We start from the raw sequence: 25,082 nt of genomic DNA on the forward strand, positions 1-25,082 counted from the left end.
CTGTACAAAGTTTAGTGTGATATTCTACGCCGTGAATGGACAAAGGCAAGTACTATAGAGTACTTCAATGCTCCTTTGTGTTGAAGACAATTTCATCGGATACTAAGCTTTATACAGAACCAGTTTTGTGGGATTTAAGAATAAAGTAATTGAATTGTGGTTGAAATACTTTTGTACAATGGATTGCTATTGTTTTAAGTTAATTAATAAGAGCTGGTTAATTTATTTTTCAAAGGGGACACAAGGGAAATCATTATCCATGGGAAAAGAGAGGCTTTAGCTTTGTTCTAAAAATAAAACTACTATACAACGTCCAATAACCTTCGATCCATATTTCTCTCATTCTTATTGGTCTACTCTGGAATAAAGATTATTGGAGATTCATCAGTGTTCATATAAATAGTTTAAAGCAATTGACATTTTCAAGTGAACCAAAAGAAAACGCGAAAATAAAAAAATATTAATTTGAAAGGGGGGCGTTTACTTTTTTTGCAACCAAAAAAAAGAATTGAATGTTAAAAAATTTTAACCCTTTTTTCATCCACATGTTTCAAACTTTGATAAAAATATGAAAAGTTAATTAATTAAGGATAGCAATCTTATGATAAGTTTAATATATTTTTCATATGATATTCTTTGGTAGCGTTGGGTATTGTCTTTTCTGATTGCTATAGTTGTATAATTGTACCGTACAATAGTTATCAATCAGTCTGTCAAATAGTAAAAAATTGATGCGCGTCTTCTTCTTCATCCAAAAGAGTTCTGGAAGAAAAATGTAAACAAATGAATTTCAAAATGTAAACAAAAAAACTGCAAAATAGAAAATTTTTACACTTTTTTTCTGTACTTAATTGATGTTTTTAAATTTAAACTTTAAAATCCCTTCTCCCTTTTTTCAACTTTCTAAATTCCTACTTTGTTTGCTTTAAATACGAATTACAGTCCCAGTATTCAATCTATTCATTGTCATAAATCCACCCCCTAACCTTTCTTCCTGAACAATTCCTTATAAGCAGCAGTTAGTTACAACCTTGCAAATTTTTGAACAAAAAATCTCGTCCAAGTCCCATAAAAATGTTGCGTAGTCAATCCATTTCAAATATTGAAGATCATCGTAATTCTAAATCATTCTTCAGTGCATTTAGATCTAAAAGAAGTCAGAATCAACTACGACCACTGGTGGGACAACCACAATCTCCAGATGCAACCAATTTTCGTAAAATATCTCGTCCATTAAGTATCTATCATTTATCAACTCTAGATATCAATGATGACGATAAAGAAAATAAAATTGAGGAAAAACCATTAGCAACAAAATCAAGCAATTCAACTTTAAATACAAATAAAATGATTGAACATTCAACCGTTCCTGTCAGATCAATTGCTCATGGTCGCAAAAAGAGTTTTCGAAACTCGATGATATTCAATAACTTTATGGCTTCGAAACTTGGACCAGAAGAGGTTGAAAAAGAAGCCCAACAACAACAAATACAAGCCCTTCATCAACGCAGTATGTCTTTAGCGACGCTTCCAACAACCACCGAAGAACATTCTCCAAGATCAATTGACATTAATACAGAATCAATTTTTGACAGATCATCAGTCACATTTGATGATGGAGAAGAGAATGATGATGAGAGCTTTTCTTTATCTTCAAGTTCAATTCATTCATTCTCGGAAATTATAGGTGAAAATAATACAACTTCGGAGACTGTGGATTCAAGTGCTGGTTCTTCTTCAAATATATCGAAATTACCTCGTACATCTAATTTATATAATATGAATCAATTCATCAAAGAAATTAATGAGAATGGTAATTTACTACCTTTAAGTAATCGAGCCTCAATTGAATTTGAAAATAATGAAATAAAAAAATTGAATGAAAAATTGAATGAACAAAACCCAAATGATTTGATTTCTAATATTTCATTAATTGAAAATATTATCTTTATAACAAGTAAAGTTACCGATAATGAAGGAAATAATAATGAATTTATTAAATCTTTAGAAGATATTGATTATGATGATATTTTGAAGAATGAAAAATACTATTCGTTTGCTGATGCTACCGATGACGACCCGTTGCTTTTAAAGTGGTAGCGTTTGTTACCTAAAGGATGGCTGTTTCATTCTTTATTTAAACGTTTATAGATATTTATGTACGACAATGACACCCTTAATGACATTTTAATAGTGACAGACTAAAAAGTTACCGTTGTAGTTGAAAGTTGCATGATTTGTAAGAAATCGCCAAACCGCGTTGGATGGAATCAAGGAATATGGCTTTAATTACCCTTCCTTGTATGTATCCTCTAAGTATCTGATTATTATTTGTGTTTAGGAATACACTGGCTGTATCTATCTTAGTAGGGTTTTCCGACATACATCTGACAATGGGAGCTTGGCCAACCGTATTGTTTGGATAATCAAACATTTATCGAGATCAAAAACTCCACTCTCTTAGATTTCCAAGAATAAATAGTTACCTTCAAGTTTCGATTTTACTTTACTTGTAATTTGTTCAGAGGTTTACATTAGGAAATCTTTTTTTTTTTTTGCAGCCATCGACAAAGTCATCAAATTCAACGATTCTAAATGATATTATAAACTTCTACTATCGTGCGATTGAGAATACAGGCGATGTGTTAAGTTTGCTGTTGTTGATTTGGACCTTTCGTAAAATATAAGCGATAAATACTCCCGTTGTATAACGTTTAACTTTACACCAACAACCACTACATCCACCAACCATTTTGTCTCACTTCCTGCTACTGTTATCATCCCCAAAAAATGATTACACACCCCCAAATGGACCCTATCACCTGCTCAATTCACCAAAAAATAGCCAATGATGCCAATATTTGCTTCAAATAGCAAAAAAATGCGATTTCTGTGGATCGAACACAGGACCTTCAGATTAAACTGTGACTGAATCTCTTCAGTCTGACGCTCTCCCAACTGAGCTAAAACCGCAACAAGAACCCATGGCGGGAGTCGAACCCGCAATCTTTTGATTAGAAGTCAAACGCGTTAACCATTACGCTACACGGGCTACTTCGTTGTTTTTGGATTTTGGAAATTTTTCGGGAGATTTTTTGGCACATGACTTTCACATGATTTTCGCGTGATATTCATGTGATCAAACTTTAAAATTTTGCTTCTTCATTAGATTACTCTCTACACATTCAATAGATACAAGATTAAAGCATTGAGTCATATTCTAACAATGTGATTGCATGTATCGACAAATGTTTTTAGAGTTTACAGAGAGTACAATATGGGAATATTGAGAAATATTTGTGTCAAGGAATTGTAGACCAAGAAAGTTAGATTATTTGGCTTTATTTATCTATGTTATGACTGTGGTACTTCTTTAATGGAAGAAATTGGGAGTGAATACAATTGCTGTTCAGATTATTAGTGGTTTTATATTCTTAGGGGGGGAATTGGGGGTTGTCAATTTTTTTCGCGACCGCTTGTGATGATTCTCTCTGATAGTGTTTTCAAGGCAAAGAGGTCGGGACCCTATATTCATTTAACATTTAATTATAATAAGAATTGTCTCTCGAATTCAGTTGAAGTTCCCTGAGGTTGCTTTCTCAATGATTTTCCCATATTAAGGAAGTCTTTGCCAATATTCTATAAAAATTTAGTATAATAATCAAATTTTCTGTCACGATGAATCTTAAAGTTAACATTTGCTAGATTTGGCAAAATGCTGCACTTCCAATGCTTTGAAAATATTGATTATTGGTTTCTTTATCAATATCATTTTAGGACGATTGTGTATTCTAGATTTTAATTGTTGAGTTCTGCGATGTGTGCGTGGTTTTCATTTACGGCATGTAGTATTTAAAGTGACCAATATAATCAAGAAAATATAATCCGGAACGGCAGAATGACCTAGAACAAACGAGGGACATAACAATGAACTCTTGAGAGTTTCGAACATTGCATTCTCTTACGACTTTCAAGAAAGAACGTTGGAATTTAAAATTAGCGGAAACTTTTTAACAAATTTTGCAATTTTTTTTCGAGAAATAAATGACTGCCAAAATGCGTGCATTTAAAATCAAATGGATACAGTCATCCAAATAAAAATGTTTCAATACTTTGTTAGACTTAGATAAAGCTGTCAGCTGAAAGGAAACAAATTTGTCGATTTAGGTTGCTCGGTTTGTACCCTATAACCCATACATTTCAACGTGAGGTCTCCATCGGAGTTTGGTTTGGTTGATGAGGAGCTCCAGTTTCAGTTCGCCTGCCAGTCCTGTTTAAACGAAAGAATTGGACGTTTTAGTAGTTGACTACACAGGCCATCGCATCCCCACAAAATGCAAAGTGACGAAAATAGGGTCATCAAGTGGGAACGGTGGCCAGCGGGACAAACCCAGTTAGTCAAAACCTAAAATTCGGACAAGCTTTCGCAGTTTTTCGTTCTTTTTTTTACTTTTTTTTAAATTGTGGGGTGTATTTTAAAAAGATGAAGTGTATTCTCAACAAAAGATTGAAATAACAATGATCTTTGAGATAGCTTAAACTTGCTAAATTACATTATTTGACTCAAGTAATCCATTATTCAGAAGATAGGTCATTCACAGAGAGTTATGATATGTTTTTGAATCGGGGCTCCTTGCAATGATGATCCCTTTACAAAAAAATAGAGTGCTCATCGTGTTTTGAATCGTTCCATATTTTTGAAATAAATTTAGTTAACTATACATATTAAGTTTTAAAATGCAAAATTTACATGACTTTATCTCTTTGCATCTCTTTTCATTAAAGCAGCTGATTATATGTATATTTGAGACTAACGGTGAGGCGTTTCATATGAGGTGTCACTGTTGTTTCTGGTTATAGTTGGCTAAAATTAGTTCTTAAATATTCATATGTATCATTTTAATGTGCATAAGGCTGTCATGATTTATCCGGAAAAAGATCAGTTGCTGTAGTAAAAAAACGTTAGATAAAAAATAAAAAATTATTTGAGATATTAAAATTAGAATTTCCGAGAAATTTTTATTTTTTTTTTAGTTTTTTTGAATGATGATTTTTTTTTTTTGAAAAAAGTTTTTTTTTTCTGTTTTAATTTAAAAGAGAAAAATCAGAAAGAAGTTCTCCATTAAAGAATCAAACCCCCCCCTATTTTTTTCTTGTAATATAAGAATATATTTAGTCAAACAAGAACACCAACACCATACCCTCTTTTGATAGATAAGGGACATACTTCCCACCCAAATACGAACACACACATCACACACATCAGATACCTACATATATATACATAAAGCATATATATCTACTAATAGGAACGAAAGAAATAGAACAGATAGAAATTACCAACTGAGAATAATTTTACTGTGAGAAAAAAAACCACACAGTTTATTCCAAAAAAAATTTTAGATACGATTTTATTTAAATTTACATATTAGACTTGATACATTTTTTACAGATAATCACACTTAATTAATTAATTAATTTGATTATCCGGTACTTATTATACACCCCCCCCATCCACTTAATTTACAAAGAACAACAACAAGAAGAAGAAAGAAAGATCTCATATCTCCTCCCCTCCTTCCTCCTCCACATTCTATTAATCTATTCTTCTTGGCAATTTTGAAACTTTTAACACTAGAGACTTCACAGTAACGTACATTTAATACCGTCACAATTATAAATAGCCAACGGAAAATGTCGGTAGATTCATATTCATCTGATCATCATATTGATAATCAGATTAAGAAGTTATCTTTAACTACAACAATATCAGGTAACAACACCAACACTAACACTGACAAAATGAAATCTTTGCATAGTTCAACTGGTAGTACTACTTCGACTTCTACTACTACTAGTAGTTCATCAATATTAGGCGGATCAAATGTAACATCAGAAGGGTATCCATTTCCAATATATTCCTTCTTTGAAGAGATCATGGAGAAACCAGAAGAAGACGAAGAACAAGAGCAACACGATTTACTACATGATCTTTCACATCATGAAAAGCTATATACTGACGATCATCCAGAGCCAGAATTATTAGCCATATCAGAAGGGCAAACCATGGATGGTCGCATGATACCGTCTACATCAAGTATTTCATTACTTTCATTAAATCAACAACATCAACAACAACAACAGCATGACTCTGGGGTTTCTCCCAAATACAATCATTTCTTTCATCATCATATTCCTCATCAACCATTCCCCCCTTTGGATAGAAAGAATTCATTTGGACAAAAGAGAAATTCACTTACTCATAATTTAAATCAACAAAGATTACAAACTTATCACAAAGCACCATCACCACCTACAATCCAATGTAATCAGGAATATGTATTTACTCATTCTAATTCAAATGGGCAGTCAGTTCTTATACATCAATCAGCCAACAATAACCACAACCCTCTTTTGAAAGAAGAAGATGAAGAAGGATTAGTACCTGATTCACCAAATTTGGATCCTATTTCAGTAGGAGGATCACCTTCAAGATTCTGGCTTACTTCAGGTACTCCACCTCGATCATTAAACAGTTCTTACAATACAAGTAGAACCCAATTATATCCATTACAATTCGTACATCAAGATAATACCCAGCAACAACAACAACAACAACAACAACACATACCACCATCCACCACTACTGCAACAGCAACGGCACAGCATACCCAGAATCTTCTACATTTACAACAAAACCTAAATCGATACCAAGCACAACTGTTACATCGTCCCCATCGGTCGATAAATGAAATCATGGCAGATGATAGCGATAATGATAATGCCACAATAACAACAGCTACTATTAATCGTGATGGTAGTCATTCACCAATATTGAGTCCAGTACAAACTCCTTCTGAAGACCCACCTATGACTCCATTATATTTGGGTAAAGCCCATTCATCTACTGATGATTATTTTTCACTTGGTGGAAATCATAAGATGACATAAACGAAAGAGGGAAGATGCTGCGAATTGGTTAATTACAGGTTGTAGATAGATTATAGAGTTTTTTATTTCATTGGGTTTTTTTCAAATTGGATTGATATCGTATATACTTTTAGTGTTTATATTATATAGTCTAATATTTATATATACATAAGGAATCGATAAATGTGTGTCTTGGGATTTAATGTAATCTCTTTCAGAGCTACCATCTTTTATTCAATTCGTATTGGATTGATTAATTGATTGGTGGCAACAGCAAAGAAAAAAAATCTGTTGCAAATTAATTTGACATATTTCTATTGTGTTGCCACTTTTTCTTTTTCAATAACAGCACCCTCAATGGCAACTTACGAACGTATGTAGACTTCACTAAGCCGATACCGAGAACCACCAATTACTGACAATCAATTATCTAGAGGAACATAATATATCAGAAAGTAGCACCCCTTCCAGGACAGATGTTGGGCGAGGAAGACAACATGAAACCCTAGCTTCAATTATAGACACATTCTTACAACAAAACACCCCACAACCATACGACACACCCTCCAATGCATATGCTGCAGAAGCCTTGATTTCATCCTTGCGTCAATTGAGTGATGAGAATGGATCTGGTTTGGCAAACATGTTGATAGAATCATTGGGGGATCCAATTACTAATAAAGATGGTGGAGTCCCACTGGAATTTTTGGATACTTTAGAAAGAATAAATATTAAAGATATAAAAGATCAAGAAGAAGCATGTTGTCCAATTTGTACGAATCGATTTCTAGATGATAAATATCCTTTAATTGTTCGATTACCTTGTGGGAATGGAACTAAACATATTTTTGATTTGGAATGTATTGGACCTTGGTTACAAATGAATTGTACTTGTCCATTATGTAGAAATAACTTACTTGAACTTGAAAAGAATAGAAGAAAGAAAATTGAAGAAGAAATTAGAAAAGCCAGAGAAGAAGATTCCGAAGAAGAAGAAAAAGATTGGGATGTTTACGGATAAATTAAAGGATTCTTTATTTTATATACAAAGAAAATAGGATATTTATTAATATGATTATATGTACAGTGTGTTTTAAAGATGTCTCTTGAATGATGCAGATCCAAGTAATTCTTTAACCTTCTTTGCAATTGGATCTTGAATATCATCATAAGCTTCAGGTAATTTGAATTCATCCAATTTCTTAAGTTCTTCATGGAATGTCAAACTTTCATGAGCAACAATACTTGCATTATATTCAACATTTTCCAATTTATATCTATTGATATAAGACAACCATAAATCAATTAATTCAGGATTGGCATCATATGCTTTCACTTCTTTAAAATAAGTAGTTCTATGGAAATTTTGTTTGGATTTTGCCATGGCAAATGGTGCTTTAATAACAGTATATAATGTCTTTTGAGTTTTCAACGACTTCAATGTAGACATTGGTATACCTAAATAAAAAGCAGCTCTAAGAGCAAATTCACCAGCTCTAATTAAATCATCTTCTTCATGTCCTTTAAATTGAAGAGTAGCAACTTCATCACCATGAGTAGGTTCTATTCTTAATGGTTTATATTGTAATAATTCAACATTCAAAGGAACTACTTTACCTTCGACATTTTCACTACTTAATACCTTTGGTTCATACTTGAATTCAGCTTCTAATAATGATTTTTTAAATTTTTGATGTTTTCTCTTGTCTTGTTTTACTTGTTTCACGTATTCCTCGGGAGTTTTGAACCCTTTTTGTTCCTTTTGAAGTAATGCAGATGAACGGGTAGTAAATGACCTAAGGGGGAGTATTCCACTTCCAAGTCTGACTCTTGTTCCTATCATTTATACTATAATATATGTTTCAATCCGTTCCTCTGTTAAACCTTTACAATCAGATTTGGTGAAACAAAATTTTTTTCAGTAATTTTTCAGTCGGCCTACAAATTATTGATCCATAGTACACGTCCTTTTTCATAGATTGAAAAATTTCTAACTAAACCCATCTTGATAATGGAGAGATGAGGAATAGAGAGATCTGGTTAGTTATAGAGAAAGAGCTATAGAAGATATATAAGATTATGGGAAAGACAAGTAAAGATAAACGAGATTTATACTACCGAAGAGCCAAAGAAGAAGGATGGAGGGCTCGTTCAGCATTCAAACTTCTTCAATTAAATGAAGAATTCAATTTATTCGAAGATATAAAACGAGTAGTCGACTTATGTGCCGCCCCTGGGTCTTGGTCCCAGGTGCTTGCCCGTGAACTTAAAGATCGAGATGCAACCATCGTAGCGGTAGACTTACAACCAATGACTCCTATTGATGGAGTTACTACTATTCAAGCTGATATAACTCATCCTAAAACATTACAAAAGATTCTTGATATATTTGGAGGTGAACCAGCCGATTTTGTATGTAGTGATGGTGCACCTGATGTTACTGGATTACATGATCTAGATGAATATATTCAAGCACAATTGATTCTATCGGCATTACAATTAACTACATGTTTATTAAAACCAGGCGGAGCATTTGTAGCAAAGATCTTTAGAGGGAGAGATATTGATTTATTATATAGTCAATTGAGTTATTTATTTGAAAAAGTTATATGTGCTAAGCCAAGATCTTCAAGAGGGACATCTTTGGAAGCATTTATAGTATGTTTAGGATATACACCTCGTCCAGGTTGGAATCCAAAATTAGATGCAACCACATCAACTGAAGAATTTTTTGAAGATGCAAATATAGGGAAAGTTGGAAATTTGGAACATTTTGATTTACCTGATCCTGAAGAAAGAAAGATTGCCAAGTTTGTGGCATGTGGTGATATAAATGATGTTGATTCTGATGCTACATATACACTTGAAGTGAATAGAATAGCTTTGGAACCTGTACAAATGCCAACGGCACCACCATATAAGAAAGCATTAGAAATGAAGAGAAGAGGAGACTTAGTAAGAAGATAAACAATTCTTCCCACATTATGTAATTTTACACTTACATATATCACTTGTATATTATTTTCTATCAACAATTTATTTTGGTAGCATAAACTTATTGTTGAGGTTGTTGTTCCTTTTGTAAATCAAGGAAAGCTTCTTCACCCTTAATGACCAAAGCATCTGGCTTTAAGGTTGGGAATAATAAAACTTCTCTAATGGTATTAGAATCAGTCAAGAACATAGCAAGTCTATCAATACCACATCCCCAACCACCAGTTGGTGGTAAACCGTATTCCAAAGCATTACAGAAAGTTTCATCAACCATTTGAGCTTCGTCATCACCTTGAGCCTTTTGTCTAGCTTGTTCTTCAAATCTAAGTCTTTGATCAAATGGATCATTCAATTCGGTATAAGCATTACAGATTTCCTTGGTGGCTACGAAAACTTCGAATCTTTCACATAAACCTGGGATATTTCTATCCCATTTGGCTAATGGAGACATCATTTGTGGATGACCAAAGATGAAGGTTGGATTAATACAAGAGTCTTCTAATTCACCAACTAATTTGTCTAACATTCTGGCGTTAGTTAATGGAGGTGGACATTCCAAGTTGTTATCTTTTAAGACCTTTTGTAAGAATTCACCAGTTTCAGCAGTATGTAATTGATCACCAGCTGGGAACTTGACATTATAAACCTTTTCTAATTCTTCAATCATATTGAGTCTCTTCCAAGGTCTAGCGAAGTTAATACTGTATTCCTTGGCACCTTCACCTGGACCATCAGGATGGAATTTAATAACATAATCACCAGTAATTTCTTTAACCATTTCTGAGAATAATAATTCAGTCATATCCATTAAATCATAAACATCAGCATAAGCTTGATAGAATTCACAAGTGGTGAATTCAGGGTTATGAGTCATATCAATACCTTCATTTCTGAATTGACGACCAATTTCATAAACTCTTTCCATACCACCAACAACTAATTCCTTCAAGAATAATTCTGGGGCAATTCTCATAAACATTTCCATATTTAAATCATTATGATGAGTCAAGAATGGTTTGGCAGTGGCACCACCAGCAATAACATTCAAGATTGGGGTTTCAACTTCAATAAAATCTCTTTCATCAAAGAATCTTCTAATGTAAGAAATAATCTTTGATCTAACCTTGAAACGGTCTCTAGTAGAATTGTTCATAATTAAATCCAAATAACGCTTTCTGTATCTAGCTTCTTGATCCTTGAAACCATAATGCTCAGTTGGTAACATATGTAAACATGGGGTTAATAATTGAACAGAAGTGGCGAAAACGGAAAGTTCACCATCACCACCTTTAGCAGGAGCAGTCTTACCTGGATAACCAGTAACACCAATGATATCACCTCTTCTTAAATATTCATGCATTTTTTCAAAAGCTTCAACAGATTCGGCATCTTGAGCTTGAGCCATAATTTGAACTTCAACAGCATCACCTTTCAAGACATAAAATTTCAATTTAGAACCAGCTTCTCTCTTACCCATAATTCTACCACTGACACTGACAGTGACATCCTTTAAAGTTTCACCTCTTTGTAAGTGACTATATTTTTCAACAAAATCTGGAATCTTAATCGAAACATTAAATTTATGAGGATATGGATTAAAAGCTTTTGGATCAGCATGATTAGCTTCTCTTAATTCATTAATTTGACGAGATCTAATTTCGAAATATTGGTTTGGATTTAAATCAGCCATTTCGTCACCCTTCTTTTTGGCAACTTTTGGAGCAGAAGCAGCTGCTTTGGCAGCCTTTTCAGCCTTTTTGGCTTCAACAGCTCTTGCCTTTTGTCTCTTCTTTAATTCAGTCTTGGAGACTTGTTCACCGGTAACTTCATCCAAATAAGTTTTTTGGAGTTGTTCAGCAGCTTGATTAACTTCGTCAGACATTGTTACAAAATATCAATCGATAACCTTTCAATAAAGTTTAAAAGAGAAGGAAAGGAAAGAAGGAAAGAGAACGAGAAAAAATTCGTTGGTGGTGAGTCAAAGCGCATTAATCGTGAAAAATTTTTGATGAGATAACTAATTACGTAATAATACTAAAATACTTACGTAATCATAAAATTTTTCATTTTTTTTGGTGTGAGAAATTTTTCACATACAAAAAATGGAATTGGTGAAACACAAGTATTGAACATTAAGTGGGAATAAAGAGATCATATTTACTATATAACCATGGCATCTGAACAAACGTATGTAATAACAGGAAGACAATCATTGGGAACGTTTACCATTTGAGTAAGAAACGGTTACTAACATAATATATATTTTCAGTGAAGAACATAACATTATTCATATCTCATCAAGTGTTTTATTGTCATTACTTAGGCATACATCTGAAAGTTATCCATCCTTATTCTCAGGAGCATTATTAGGATTTGAAGATGATAATGAATCTATAGACATCACTCATGGATTCCCATTCCCATATCCAGATCAATATGAAGGAGGATCATTTAGATCAAGAAGTGGTGGACAATATCAAAAGGATTTATTAGAAACTTTTAAGAAATTAGGATATGGAGTTGAATTCCAAGGGTGGTTTCAATCTACTATTTCTGGTAATTTTGTTACTAATCAATTAATTGAAGGTTTAGCTCAACAACAATTAGTGAATAAGAATACATTTATTTTAATTCATGATATGTCATGTATTGGTAAAGAAGTTGGATTAAAAGCTTTAAGGTTATCTAAAGAATTTATGAATGTTTATAAAGATGGTAGATGGAAATCTAAAGATTTAGAATCAAATAAATTATCATATTTTAATATTTTTGATGAATTAACTTTAAAAATTCAAAATCAAAGTTTAGTTGATTTATATTTGGCTAATTTACCACCGGTACCAACTACTGAAAAAGAACTTGATATCTTACAACTTTCATCTAATCAAAACTCAACTCCTCAGTTATTAGAATCATTATATAGTCAAGTTGATTCCTTTAATTATGATCAAAATAACTTTAATTATTATCAAAGACAACATCATAAAGAAGTTTCCAAGATTACTCAATGGAAACAACAAAGAAAATTAGAAAATTTAGAAAGAGCTAAAAAGGGAGAAAAGGAATTAGATACAGAAGAATGGAAATCAATGTTTAAATTACCTTCTGAACCTTCAAGATTTAACAATTTATTACATAGTCATGCTATTGATGTCTTAGCTGATGATGTTTTGAAGAAATGTGGTGAAGAATTAACCAAGAGTGTTGTCATTGCTAAGAAGTTTACTGCTAATAACTAAACCAAAGGAGTTGTGGTCCTATTTAGGGATAGCCATTGATTGCCTCTTGTTTTATCTGTATATTAATTCTCTCTTAATACACGTTTTATATACGTTTTAAATCCTCCAGCATGTCTGAATCTCTTTTGAAAGTGTGAGCAAACCTTAAGAGTTGTATACACAACTTTCTGTATGTCAAACAGAGGTAGCTACAGTAGCTAACTTGAACTGACATAGTCACCTCGGATATATGCCAAATGTGGCCAAGTTTCCGAAATCCATTTTGAGACACTTTTTTTTCCCTTCTTCGCATTAACGGATAAACCCTATTAATAATTTCAGATTTGAATAAATTTGTAATCAAAAGCACACTTAGGCAATAAGATACACATAGATAAAGCTAACAAGATATACGAGAGAATAAACATGGCAAAACCAAGAGTAAGTAAAAATATTTCATGACATTTATAATACAATTATATTAACAAAACTTGAAGTATATTTTGATAGTAAGACACGGGGAATCAGAAGGAAATTGTGATAAATCAGTTAATAGATATACAGCCAATCATTTAGTTCCCTTAACTCAAAATGGTCATTATCAAGCATTAGGAGCAGGTGAAGTATTACGAGATTTTTTAGNGATTTTTTAGAAAGTGAATCTTTCAATAAGAATTGTTCTGATCTTAAGAATCCAAAATCAATTATGTTTTATACTTCACCATATTTACGTACTAGACAAACATGTAATAATATCATAGAAGGGATTAAAGATTTGGAAGGGGTTGAATATACTGTTAGAGAAGAACCAAGAATGAGAGAACAAGATTTTGGAAATTTTCAACAAAGTGCAGAAGAAATGGAAAAGATTTGGGAAGAACGGGCACATTATGGCCATTTCTTTTATAGAATTCCCTATGGAGAAAGTGCTGCTGATGTATATGATCGAGTTGCAAGTTTTAATGAATCTTTGTTTAGACAATTTAAATTTGATAATTTCCCAAATGTATTGGTATTAGTATCTCATGGGATTTGGTCAAGAGTATTTTTAATGAAATGGTTTAGATGGACATTTGAAGATTTTGAATCATTAAAGAATATCCCACATTGTCAATATTTAATCATGAAACAAAATTTAAAAACATCAAAATTCAATTTAAAAACTCCTTTGTTGACATGGGATGATGTTGATGATGATGATATGGAATCGGAAATTTGTAAGGAAGTTGTTGATGAATTGAATACTAATAAATGGAATGTTCTTTCTGCTGAAGATATGGATGTTTCTCTGATTATTCAAGCTCAAAAGAGAGCTATAAATTCAACTAGAGAGAAGAATAAACGAATTCAAGAAATGTTTCATAAGATTCAAATTACAATTGATCCTCCTCCTAATGGGAATAATAATACCAATAATAATAATAATAAATTGTCAGATAAACTTAGTCCAAGATTCAAATATGATAATCAAAGTGTTGCTAATAGTACTGAAGAAATTGGAAGTAGTGGTTGTGCCCATTCTCATGAGAATGGGAATGAGAATATGAATGAGAAAGAGAATTCATAGATTATTATTTCTTTATATAAATTGATTTTATTCAAATAAATAAATAGAAGTTTATACATTTTTCAAATTGAGTTCTTGTAAGAGGGTCCGGGCCCATGGCCATATTTACCGTGGTACGATGATGACCGGGATAGATTGTGTTGGTTTCTGGAACGGGAAACAAACAAAGTTTAGAACGGGAACTTTAACACGACGCAAAGAAAAGAAGTTTACACCACGGACAAAATTTCCCCGGAGTTTTAAGGGATGGTCCCATTAACAAACTACAAAGAAAAAAAAAGGACCATCATCCTCCGAGGGTCAACTGATACTTCAATTTTGTGAACTCCGGTAAAGATAGTTCCATTTTTTCTTCTAACAATTTGTAACGGATACGTTACCAGTGAACTAAAAGTTTAAAATAATTAGCATGTGGCAAATAATAATTACACATGAATGTAAATTTTAGAGCCGGTGGTGGTGTGGTGGAACATTTAACGTTCATTTGGTGTTACATCATTAAATTAACAGTTGTGAAATAAATTTCAAATTTTCCACCACCCCCGAGAAAAATAAAAAAATTTATAAAAATCCCTTTTTTTGATTTCCTTTCTTTCTTCTTTCTTTCTCTTATTCTTCTTCGTCTTCTTTAACTCAATTGCTTCTTAATCAATTGCATTATACATATATCCAAAAACACACAAACACATCAAAATGGCTCGTCAATTCTTCGTCGGTGGTAACTTTAAAATGAATGGTACCAATGAATCAATTACTGCAATTGTTGAAAATTTAAACAAAGCTGATTTACCAGAAAATGTTCAAGTTGTAATTTGTCCACCAGCTCCATATTTAGCATTAGCAGCTGCTAAGAACACTCAAAAGACTGTTGAAGTTGGTGCTCAAAATGTCTTCACTAAGGCTTCTGGTGCTTATACTGGTGAAATTGCCCCACAACAAGTTTTAGATACTGGTGCTACTTGGACTTTAACTGGACATTCTGAAAGAAGAACCATTATTAAAGAATCAGATGAATTTATTGCTGAAAAGACTAAATTTGCTTTAGATTCTGGTTTAAAGGTTATTTTATGTATTGGTGAAACTTTAGAAGAAAGAAAATCTGGTGTTACTTTAGATGTTTGTGCTAGACAATTAGATGCTGTTTCTGCTATTATTAAGGATTGGAAGAATATTGTTATTGCTTATGAACCAGTTTGGGCTATTGGTACTGGTTTAGCTGCTACTCCAGAAGATGCTGAAGAAACTCATAAAGGTATTAGAGAACATTTAGCTAAGACCATTGGTGCTGGTCAAGCTGAAGCTGTTAGAATCTTATATGGTGGTTCTGCTAATGGTAAGAATGCTCCAGATTTCAAAGATAAGGTTAATGTTGATGGTTTCTTAGTTGGTGGTGCCAGTTTGAAACCAGAATTTGTTGACATTATTAAGTCTAGATCTTAACTAGTTGCTAATTTGTAAAAAGACAATCTGTAGAGAATGGTCTTTGTTATAAGATATATATATAGTTTATAGGAATAATATGACATTTTGTTGTTTATTTTACAAACCTATTGAAGGAGAGTTATCCAAACCTATTGAAGTTAATAAGTTTTTACGAATTTGATTTGCATCAATTGCCTTCACTGAGTTTATCTTCTCATAAATATCAATAAGCTGTTGTAAATATTCATTAATTGTATTTGTATTAAAATGACGATCAACAGATATATCAGTTTCAATTAATACTTGATCATCTTTTAATGCTTCCAAGAGTTGTTCCAATACTTCTCGCTTGGGTTCATCTCCATTAATATAATTTGATAATGAAAAATATAACTTTTGCCCCGTCTTTAATTTCTTAAATTTCCTAATCCAAGCATTTGCGTGTTCTATTGTTCCAGTATAAGAATGTAATAATATTGCAGGAATATTCTGATATTTAAGAAATTCATCATATACTATTCCATGTCCTCTTACACAATGAATTGATATTTGTTTGTTTAATTCATTAGCAAGTTTTAATTGTTCACAGAATATAATTCGTTGATGTTCAAATATGACTCTACTTGGTGATAATTTATGTGGTCCTTTGATTGGATACTTGAAATTCCCATGATATCCATCATTAGGTACTCGAAATAATTTATCTAATCCAATTTCACCAATTCCATAGATTAAATTTGGATATTTCGTTATTATATTCCTTATACTTTGTAAATGGTTATATAAATTGATTGGATTGGGTAAACATTGTAATAATTCTTGTGTTGGTTGAGGTTTTAATACTTTATTATAATGATTATGTTTCTGTTCTTTGCTGCAATTCTCACTATCAATATCATCGATTGTAAATAAATGACTAAACCAAGGATGAATACCAAAATAAGGAACAATTAACTTTGGATTATTTAATTGACTTAATAATTGATCTAATAAATATAAATCAATATGTTGAGTTGTCATTATATGAAAATAATAATCAGGATAATCATCACTGGTTGAATTAAGTTGTTTAATGAATTCTTGTATATATTCCTTGGTACATTCTGGATTTAAGTGACAATGACTATCACCAATTTGTTTTATAATATTCATGATTAGACTTCTTATAAGACTATGTTTGTATTAAGAGAAGAGAGAAAATTTATGAGTCAGTTCAGTTGTAGTATGTAGATTCCATTTACGGGGTTTTTTTGTTCACACTCTCTCATACGATGGTTGCTTCTTTAATTAACTTCTGATTTTATAAAATAATAATACTCATCCTGACATCCCATTTTCATAACAATTTATGAAGATGTTGAGACAAGACTCTTTATACGAATCATAATCTTTCGTTTAGAATCTAAAATTATCATTTCCTCAACCGCATCCTGTACTCTTTCTACAGTTGAATCGTAGCTCATCTTTTGCTAACAAAAAAAAGAATATAATCAATATACCATTTCAATTCAATCTATCTGATTACTCTTCATTAACTCTGTTTGGGATATGAAGTATTTACACTTATCCACTACAATCATTGTAGATATATATACAAATAGAATTAATAATATACATAAGAGGAAGTTTTAATTTAACTATCAACTTTATAAACATTCATACAATTAATTATCATACTTCTTTCTATGATTATAGTAATTATAATTTATGATAGTAGGCATAGTAATGGTTATTATTATGGATGGTGAGATTTTATTAAACGGTTCAGGTTCTCTTCTGTTTGCACTGCTAATAATAATAATAAGGGTCAGAAAAAATTCTACACAGCAAAAAAACAAAAACTTAAAATCCCCCATCATTTTACTCTTGTTCTTCTCTTTCAATTCATCTACCTATACACACAAGTATATTAACACACACATACACACTACACGAAGATTATCGATTGAATACACAATTACATTACACTTTTTGTACTAATTGTATTATTATTATTACCATTCTCAACAATTGTTTTTTTTTTTAAAACCAAATACAACAGGCAATTCCCCATACAATAACAAACAAACAAACAAACAAAGATAACAATCCATCATGTCGGAATTAACACCTATCCGACTTCCACCTTCTGCTCCATTCCCAGTAATCATATCCTCCATATTATGTAATGAAGGAGATACAGTCCAAAAACATAAAACAATCTTCAAATATAAATATTGGGATTATCAAGATGACCCCAATTCAAAAGATGAAAACCCACCTCAAATTAGAGTTGAACGAATAGGTACTTTTGAAAGTCCAATTGAAGGTCAAATCCATCATATTAATATTAAAATATTAGATGAAATCACCCATCTGGGTATTGAATTATGTTCAATTAAAGAACCTTGTACTCATACTGTTCAATATGGTGGATTATGTGCCCTTTGTGGGAAAGCTTTAGAAGATGAAAAAGATTATTCCGGTTATAATTATGAAGATCGGGCCACAATTGCTATGTCTCATGATAATACTGGATTAAGAATTAGTCTTAATGAAGCTGCCAAAATTGAACAATCTACAACTGATCGATTAACTGATGAAAAAAAATTGATTCTTGTGGTTGATTTAGATCAAACGGTAATTCATGCCACGGTTGACCCCACGGTGGGAGAATGGCAACTGGATCCCAGTAATCCAAATTATCCTGCTGTTAAAGATGTTAAAACTTTCTGTTTGGAAGAAGATCCAATTATCCCCCCTGGTTGGACAGGTCCAAAATTACCTCCTACGAAATGTTGGTATTATGTTAAAGTTAGACCAGGATTAGCTGAATTCTTACGAGAAATTTCAAAAAGATATGAAATGCATATTTATACAATGGCAACTAGAAATTATGCATTAGCAATTGCAAAAATTATTGATCCTTTGGGAGAATATTTTGGTGATCGGATCTTAAGTAGAGATGAAAGTGGTTCATTAACTCATAAAAACTTAAAAAGATTATTTCCAGTAGATCAATCTATGGTTGTTATTATTGATGATAGAGGTGATGTTTGGCAATGGGAAAGTAGTTTAATTAAAGTTGTCCCCTATGATTTCTTTGTCGGGATTGGTGATATTAATTCAAGTTTTTTACCGAAAAAAAATGGACAAATTACTGGACCTACAAAAAAGAGAAAATCAATTGCAAAATTAGAAGCTCAACAAAATCCAATTCAAGAAACTGCAGAAGATGTATTTGAAGAACAAGCAATAGAACAGCAACAACAGCTTGAACAGAAGCAACAAGAACATCCAACTTCTAATCCAGTGGAAAGAATTATTGAATTAGGTGGAGGTGAAGATAATGCTAATTTATTATTAGAACAATCAATATCAAGAAATCAAAATCTTGAACAACAACAACATGATCGTCCATTAGCTAAATTACAACATGATTTAGAAGTGTTACATCATCAACACCATCATCATCATACCGAATCTGAAAATGGTCATATATCAGATGAGCAAGAACAAGAAGAAGAAGAAGATGAAAGTGAAGATGATAATTTATTATACGACGACGATAATGAATTAATTTCATTAAATAAAGTTCTTGTAAATATTCATCAAGAATATTATAATATCTTAGAAAAAGCAACTGAAGAATATATGAAACCTGACCTAACTGAGATAATACCGAAAATGAAATCTCGTGCATTGGCCGGGATAACCATATTATTCTCCGGTATAATCCCCTTGGGTGTCCCCATCGATCAATCAGATATCGTAATTTGGTGTAAACAATTCGGAGTCAAAGTAGTTAATGAAGTATATCCCGAAGTAACTCATGTTGTATGTCGTGATATCTCCCAAGATTCAGGTCCAACTTTTAAAGCAAGAGTTGCTCATAAATTATATCCCGATTCTATTAAATTAGTTAACCCGGATTGGTTATTTGCATGTTTAAGTAATTGGACTAAAGTTGATGAAGATGATTATTTAATAAATACCACGAATCCAAAAACTTGGGAATTGAATCAAAGGGATTTAGATAAATATTTAAAAATGTTAGAAGAGAATAAAGATCGGGAATTGAATTCTGCATTGATGGATACTACTAGATTTGGATCCATTGAATCGTTTGAAGATTATGATTTGGATGAAGCAAATCAAGAAGTTGATGATTTCTTAGCTGGATTAAGTGATGATGAGGAAGAGGAGGAGGATGAGGAGGAAGAGGGCGAGGATGAAGAGGATCAGCAAGAAGTTGAACTTATTGAAAGAGGCGCTGAGATTGCTGATAAAGAGGAAGTAGAACTCGAAGAGAAGGAAGAGGAACAACAAGAGAATGAACCAGCTGATGAATCTAAAGAAAGCAATATTAGTAATGGAACTGGTCATGATTCATTTATAAAAGAAGCATATACCAAGAAAAGACCCATCCAGGAAGATGAAGAAGATGAAGAGAATGAGCTCAATAAGAAACAGAAACAAGCTGAAAATGATGAAGAGACTCCACAATTGGATGACTTAGAGAGAGAATTAGAACAAGAATTACTTGAAGGGTTTGATGATTTAGAGGAATAGATTGGTTGTTGGTTGTTGTTACATATTTTGTAATTATCTCATGTACAAATACAGTTTATATTTGTAATTTATTATGTATAGTATATTTTTTGTTTAATTTATAAGTTTTTGTAATTTTTTAAGTTAAATTTTTAATACCTCATTGAAGAGTCATTGTAAATTTAGAAGGAAAGGCGGATAGAAGATTAGATGCATATGACATACGTCAAATTAAGAATAGCCAGGACTTATTGTGTCATCGCTTAAGCCCTAATACCCCTTGTACAATTAATGTATACCCCTAGGAAGAAGAATCATATAGAATCAAAGGATTATAAATCAAATCACAAAATCAAAAAAGATGGCTGGCTGCAATTTTATTTTTTTTTCTTAGTTGCAAAAAATTTAAACTCATTTTATTTTTTTCTGTTGGCTTTTAATTTAATTGGTGATAAAATTGTTTATTTATTGTCTCTCTTTGCAACAAGCCAGCCAACCTTTTGTGTTGGTAGTAATGGTGTGCTTATTTTTACATTCAATTAACTACCAACAGCACATACACTTCTATTCATCCAGATGGGCCCCTCCCCCCACCCCGAGGATGTGGTACAATAAACCCTTTATTTTATTGTATCTTTTTTATTTTTTAATTAAATCACTGTCACAACTATGAGGGAAAACTCTTAAGTGCGAGCATGCAGGCCGAAAAGGGAAAGTACCTTACTTAATCTCTTCTTATTCAGTGGTAGGACTTTAATGGTGCTGATATATGTAAAATGAGCTATAATGTCAATATCTCTAGAGTGCTTGATTCACGACTTGTGTTTCCACCAATCTAATGGCTTTACTTAAAACTTATGAATTCTTAAAGTTATTAAATCGTTCTAAATGTAATTTATTGATAATCCTATAAAAACTAAATAAACTAAATTCTGAGGAAATGGAATCCTTAAATATGAGAACTATGAACCACGAATACACAGAAGAATGGCGTTTATTCTTCATTGTTCCATTCTCAGAATATTATTCACTTAATACATATGGACAATGGTAAGAATTTGCACTCAATTCCAATACCATAAATTTAAATATTGCGACATCCGTGTCGCAATGTCGCAGTTATGACCATTCATCGCTATTTAGCGCGAATGTAGTCAAACCTGTGACAATCACATTTCAATTTAATCCTAATCGAGTTAATTAAATTAAATTTAATTAAACCGAAAACCAGATTTCTTAATTTTTATAAAAACTAATTAAAATTCCCATAAAATTTTATAATTAATACTTCTTCTTCTTCTTCTTCTCCTAACATAAAGGAAACAAAACAAGATGCTTTATAACGGATTTAGATTTACATTAATATTTCTTTCATTAGCATGTACAATATTAACAATATTTGCATTAGCTGGTTCATATGCAAATAAATCATATTTAACAGATTCATATTTAATTAATTTCCATTTAGCAGGATTAAATCTTAATCAAGTTATTGATATAAATAAATTCACCAAAAGAGATGACACCACAACAACAGGTACCACCACTACAGCCGCAACTACTGCTCCTGGTTATTATACTACAATCCCCGCTGCTATTCAAGATCTTTTCGCAACTGTAACCCCGCAACAATTAGGGATTGCTGATGTTTATTCAGTTAGTTATTGGGGATATTGTCGTGGAGCATTATTAGAACCAGAACAGGAATATAATAGTAACCTTGGATCATATTTTTATAATTTTGATAATAGTAATGTTAATTGGACGTGGTGTTCTGATCCAAAACCAGGATTCTTTTTTGATCCAATTGATATTATGCAAATAGAATTAACTAGAGCAATTGAAGGGATTGTAGTTGATGCTCAATCGGAAGCAATTACTCAATTGACTATAACTTCAAAAAGTGAAATTAAAGTATTGATTGATAATATTACTCCTGAAAGATTAAATTTACCCGGACATTTACAAAGTGATTTAACAAGATTAAATACGTTAACAAAAAGTGCATTTTCAATAATGGTTACTGTAGCTGTGTTATCATTTGTATCAACGGTTATTCAAATATTAGGTTATTTCTTTAGTCCGGAGAAATGTTGTTTATCATTTTTAAACTTTTTATTTGAATTTTCAATTTCATTACTTTCATTCACTGGTTCAGTAATTGTTACTGCAGTTTATGTAAAAGTTAGAGGTTTAGCCAATAAAGAAGCTACTGATTATGGTATTAAAGCTTTTTTATCAATAAATTTCTATGCTTTTACTTGGAGTGCAACTATGGTGGCAAATCTTGTTGTTTTTGTTAATCTTTTGGGTCATTGTTGTGGAATGTTTGGTACTGGTCGTAAGCATTATAGAATGGTTAAAACTGATGGTGGGTATGAACATGGAAAACATGAGGAGAAACATGAAAAACACCATGATACAACTGATAGTGATTAGTCTCTTCAAACATCATACGAAAAATAAATAAAAGCTTAATTTATATATTTATATGTTTATGAGAAGATTGAGCCGAGACTTTTATATATTACATCAATGTTACGTTTGTATTTATAAAAAGTGTTCTATACTATTCAATCTTGTACTTTTATATAAAATATTTTCATTTCTTATTCCCCCCCATCTTCTCTTTCATATATAGTTTTTTAATAGGTCATTCGTTATGCAGGTAATAAACAATTAAATGTACATATTCACTAATTATTTTCTCTTTGCCTGGTGGGCCATATAATTTACTTATGGTAAAACTTAGATTGCGAAATTTGTATGAACAAAAAAAACTTCCGCACAATTTGTTCTTCCAAAATATTCAATCTCATCTCACAACAACCAAACAATCAACCAATTCCCAATCACAACTCAAAGCTGAAATGATATGCTCAATATCAGGAGAAAGAACGACCAATCCAGTGGTATCTCCTAAAAGTGGAGCAATATTCGAAAGAAAACATATAGAAAACTACATCTCCACCTCCGGTACCGACCCAATCACCAACGATCCATTATCAATCCCAGAATTAATCCCGCTCAAACCTGCCTCAAATCCAACGATAATCCCACCAAATCCGACAACTTCAACTTCTATCCCATCGTTATTGGCCAGTTTTCAGAATGAATGGGATTCAGTCGTGCTTGAAATGTTTACTTTGAGAAAACAATTAGCAAAAGCGAGAGAAGAATTAAGTAATGCTTTATATAGACAAGATGCGGCGATTAGAGTGGCTGCTAAGGCAATGAAAGAAAGGGATCAAGTTAAAAAAGAGCTTGAAAAAGTGGTGACTTCATTGACTGTGAATAAAAATTCCAATGAAGAACAAGAAATCCCCCCTACCATAAATGATAAACATACAGATATATTAACATTAATTTCACAAGCTCGAGATGAACTTTTTCAAATTCATAAAAGTCGAAAAATCAAACTTCCATTCACTGCCGATGATGAATTGATATTATCAAAAGGACAAACATATTTCATTGACCTAAAAACCAAACCCAAACCCAACGATTCTTCTGCCCCTCAATGGTGTCTTGATCCATTCAACAAACGAGTAGCCATCGACTTATCCGATAATAAGATTTTGAAATCTGAATTATTGTCCAAAAAACCAGCCAAAGGAAAAAGAAAGCAAGATAATATTTGGCAAGCAGCATCCCTTACCCAAGCTTCAACATTTGGAAAGAACGGTCTTTTGGCGGTGATTTCCGGAAATGAATTATTATTCGACAATGGTCCTTGGATTGATTTGGGTAGTAATGGACACAATGTCCTTGCTCATCCCAAACTTGATATCTTTATTGTGGATACTGATGAGTCATGGTTGATATGCAATACTGAACAAATATTGATTGAACGGAAATTTGAACCAAAACAAGAAAAGATTCGTATTCAAGATATTCATGGCGATGGTGAGATAATAGCAGCTATACAATCAGGAAAAGTTTGTTTGTATAGTATTATAACCGGGTTGAAATTAGCCACATTTGAACCTAAGTACGAAAATGTGATCGATGTCAAGTTTGGAGCAAATGGATATTGGTTGTATGTTTTATCACAAACAAAAGATATGACAAAAGTTGAGATATTTGATTTAAGATCGGGGACTAAAGCCAATGAATTAGATTTCAAACTGGGAGAGGAAACGAGTTTTATTATAGATGTAGGTTCAAATACAATCTTTACAGTATATAATCAAGGGAAATACACTATATCCAGATATAATAAGAAGTCAAAAAAGTGGAATCAAAATGAACTTAAAGATTTCCCGGAAGAATTTGCATCACAGACTTTAAGAGTGTTGACTACTCCTGATGAATTATCCCAGGGTAAAGATGTCATACTTATTGGATTAAATGATGTCGATTATAATTTTGAAACTTATGTATTATCAAAATAGATTTGTATAGTAATAATATTAAATGTA

General features: G+C 32.1%; 13 protein-coding genes across 13 annotated transcripts; 10 read left to right on the forward strand and 3 right to left on the reverse strand. All coding sequences in view use genetic code 12, as the record gives it.

The window, feature by feature from the left end:
* Positions 1 to 1,074: 1,074 nt before the first annotated feature.
* J8A68_005255 (uncharacterized protein) lies at positions 1,075 to 2,100 on the forward strand (the record flags this gene model as incomplete). Its single annotated transcript, XM_049409301.1, has 1 exon — positions 1,075 to 2,100. The coding sequence occupies one exon, from the start codon at positions 1,075 to 1,077 to the stop codon at positions 2,098 to 2,100; it is 1,026 nt and encodes a 341-aa protein (XP_049261492.1).
* Positions 2,101 to 5,694: 3,594 nt separating this feature from the next.
* On the forward strand, positions 5,695 to 6,951 carry J8A68_005256 (uncharacterized protein; the record flags this gene model as incomplete). The annotated part of the gene is made up of 1 exon (XM_049409302.1): positions 5,695 to 6,951. One exon carries the CDS (start codon positions 5,695 to 5,697, stop codon positions 6,949 to 6,951), a length of 1,257 nt encoding a protein of 418 aa, XP_049261493.1.
* Positions 6,952 to 7,287: 336 nt separating this feature from the next.
* Positions 7,288 to 7,951, forward strand: J8A68_005257 (uncharacterized protein; the record flags this gene model as incomplete). Its single annotated transcript, XM_049409303.1, has 2 exons — positions 7,288 to 7,303; positions 7,365 to 7,951. 2 exons carry the CDS (start codon positions 7,288 to 7,290, stop codon positions 7,949 to 7,951), a joined length of 603 nt encoding a protein of 200 aa, XP_049261494.1.
* Positions 7,952 to 8,023: 72 nt separating this feature from the next.
* On the reverse strand, positions 8,024 to 8,773 carry J8A68_005258 (mitochondrial 37S ribosomal protein uS10m; the record flags this gene model as incomplete). The annotated part of the gene is made up of 1 exon (XM_049409304.1): positions 8,024 to 8,773. One exon carries the CDS (start codon positions 8,771 to 8,773, stop codon positions 8,024 to 8,026), a length of 750 nt encoding a protein of 249 aa, XP_049261495.1.
* Positions 8,774 to 9,009: 236 nt separating this feature from the next.
* Positions 9,010 to 9,897, forward strand: J8A68_005259 (tRNA methyltransferase; the record flags this gene model as incomplete). The annotated part of the gene is made up of 1 exon (XM_049409305.1): positions 9,010 to 9,897. The coding sequence occupies one exon, from the start codon at positions 9,010 to 9,012 to the stop codon at positions 9,895 to 9,897; it is 888 nt and encodes a 295-aa protein (XP_049261496.1).
* An 88-nt stretch (positions 9,898 to 9,985) lies between these two features.
* KRS1 (lysine--tRNA ligase) lies at positions 9,986 to 11,806 on the reverse strand (the record flags this gene model as incomplete). The annotated part of the gene is made up of 1 exon (XM_049409306.1): positions 9,986 to 11,806. The coding sequence occupies one exon, from the start codon at positions 11,804 to 11,806 to the stop codon at positions 9,986 to 9,988; it is 1,821 nt and encodes a 606-aa protein (XP_049261497.1).
* A 288-nt stretch (positions 11,807 to 12,094) lies between these two features.
* On the forward strand, positions 12,095 to 13,163 carry J8A68_005261 (uncharacterized protein; the record flags this gene model as incomplete). The annotated part of the gene is made up of 2 exons (XM_049409307.1): positions 12,095 to 12,111; positions 12,248 to 13,163. 2 exons carry the CDS (start codon positions 12,095 to 12,097, stop codon positions 13,161 to 13,163), a joined length of 933 nt encoding a protein of 310 aa, XP_049261498.1.
* Positions 13,164 to 13,848: 685 nt separating this feature from the next.
* On the forward strand, positions 13,849 to 14,709 carry J8A68_005262 (acid phosphatase; the record flags this gene model as incomplete). The annotated part of the gene is made up of 1 exon (XM_049409309.1): positions 13,849 to 14,709. The coding sequence occupies one exon, from the start codon at positions 13,849 to 13,851 to the stop codon at positions 14,707 to 14,709; it is 861 nt and encodes a 286-aa protein (XP_049261499.1).
* Positions 14,710 to 15,402: 693 nt separating this feature from the next.
* TPI1 (triose-phosphate isomerase) lies at positions 15,403 to 16,149 on the forward strand (the record flags this gene model as incomplete). The annotated part of the gene is made up of 1 exon (XM_049409310.1): positions 15,403 to 16,149. One exon carries the CDS (start codon positions 15,403 to 15,405, stop codon positions 16,147 to 16,149), a length of 747 nt encoding a protein of 248 aa, XP_049261500.1.
* Positions 16,150 to 16,248: 99 nt separating this feature from the next.
* J8A68_005264 (putative endodeoxyribonuclease) lies at positions 16,249 to 17,283 on the reverse strand (the record flags this gene model as incomplete). The annotated part of the gene is made up of 1 exon (XM_049409311.1): positions 16,249 to 17,283. One exon carries the CDS (start codon positions 17,281 to 17,283, stop codon positions 16,249 to 16,251), a length of 1,035 nt encoding a protein of 344 aa, XP_049261501.1.
* A 942-nt stretch (positions 17,284 to 18,225) lies between these two features.
* J8A68_005265 (protein serine/threonine phosphatase) lies at positions 18,226 to 20,682 on the forward strand (the record flags this gene model as incomplete). The annotated part of the gene is made up of 1 exon (XM_049409312.1): positions 18,226 to 20,682. One exon carries the CDS (start codon positions 18,226 to 18,228, stop codon positions 20,680 to 20,682), a length of 2,457 nt encoding a protein of 818 aa, XP_049261502.1.
* A 1,311-nt stretch (positions 20,683 to 21,993) lies between these two features.
* J8A68_005266 (uncharacterized protein) lies at positions 21,994 to 23,100 on the forward strand (the record flags this gene model as incomplete). The annotated part of the gene is made up of 1 exon (XM_049409313.1): positions 21,994 to 23,100. One exon carries the CDS (start codon positions 21,994 to 21,996, stop codon positions 23,098 to 23,100), a length of 1,107 nt encoding a protein of 368 aa, XP_049261503.1.
* Positions 23,101 to 23,531: 431 nt separating this feature from the next.
* Positions 23,532 to 25,055, forward strand: J8A68_005267 (E3 ubiquitin-protein ligase; the record flags this gene model as incomplete). Its single annotated transcript, XM_049409314.1, has 1 exon — positions 23,532 to 25,055. One exon carries the CDS (start codon positions 23,532 to 23,534, stop codon positions 25,053 to 25,055), a length of 1,524 nt encoding a protein of 507 aa, XP_049261504.1.
* Positions 25,056 to 25,082: the final 27 nt, after the last annotated feature.

Source organism: Hemisphaericaspora subhashii (assembly GCF_019202705.1).
Source record: "Hemisphaericaspora subhashii strain CBS 10753 chromosome Unknown scaffold38, whole genome shotgun sequence".
NCBI lineage: Eukaryota > Fungi > Ascomycota > Pichiomycetes > Serinales > Debaryomycetaceae > Hemisphaericaspora > Hemisphaericaspora subhashii.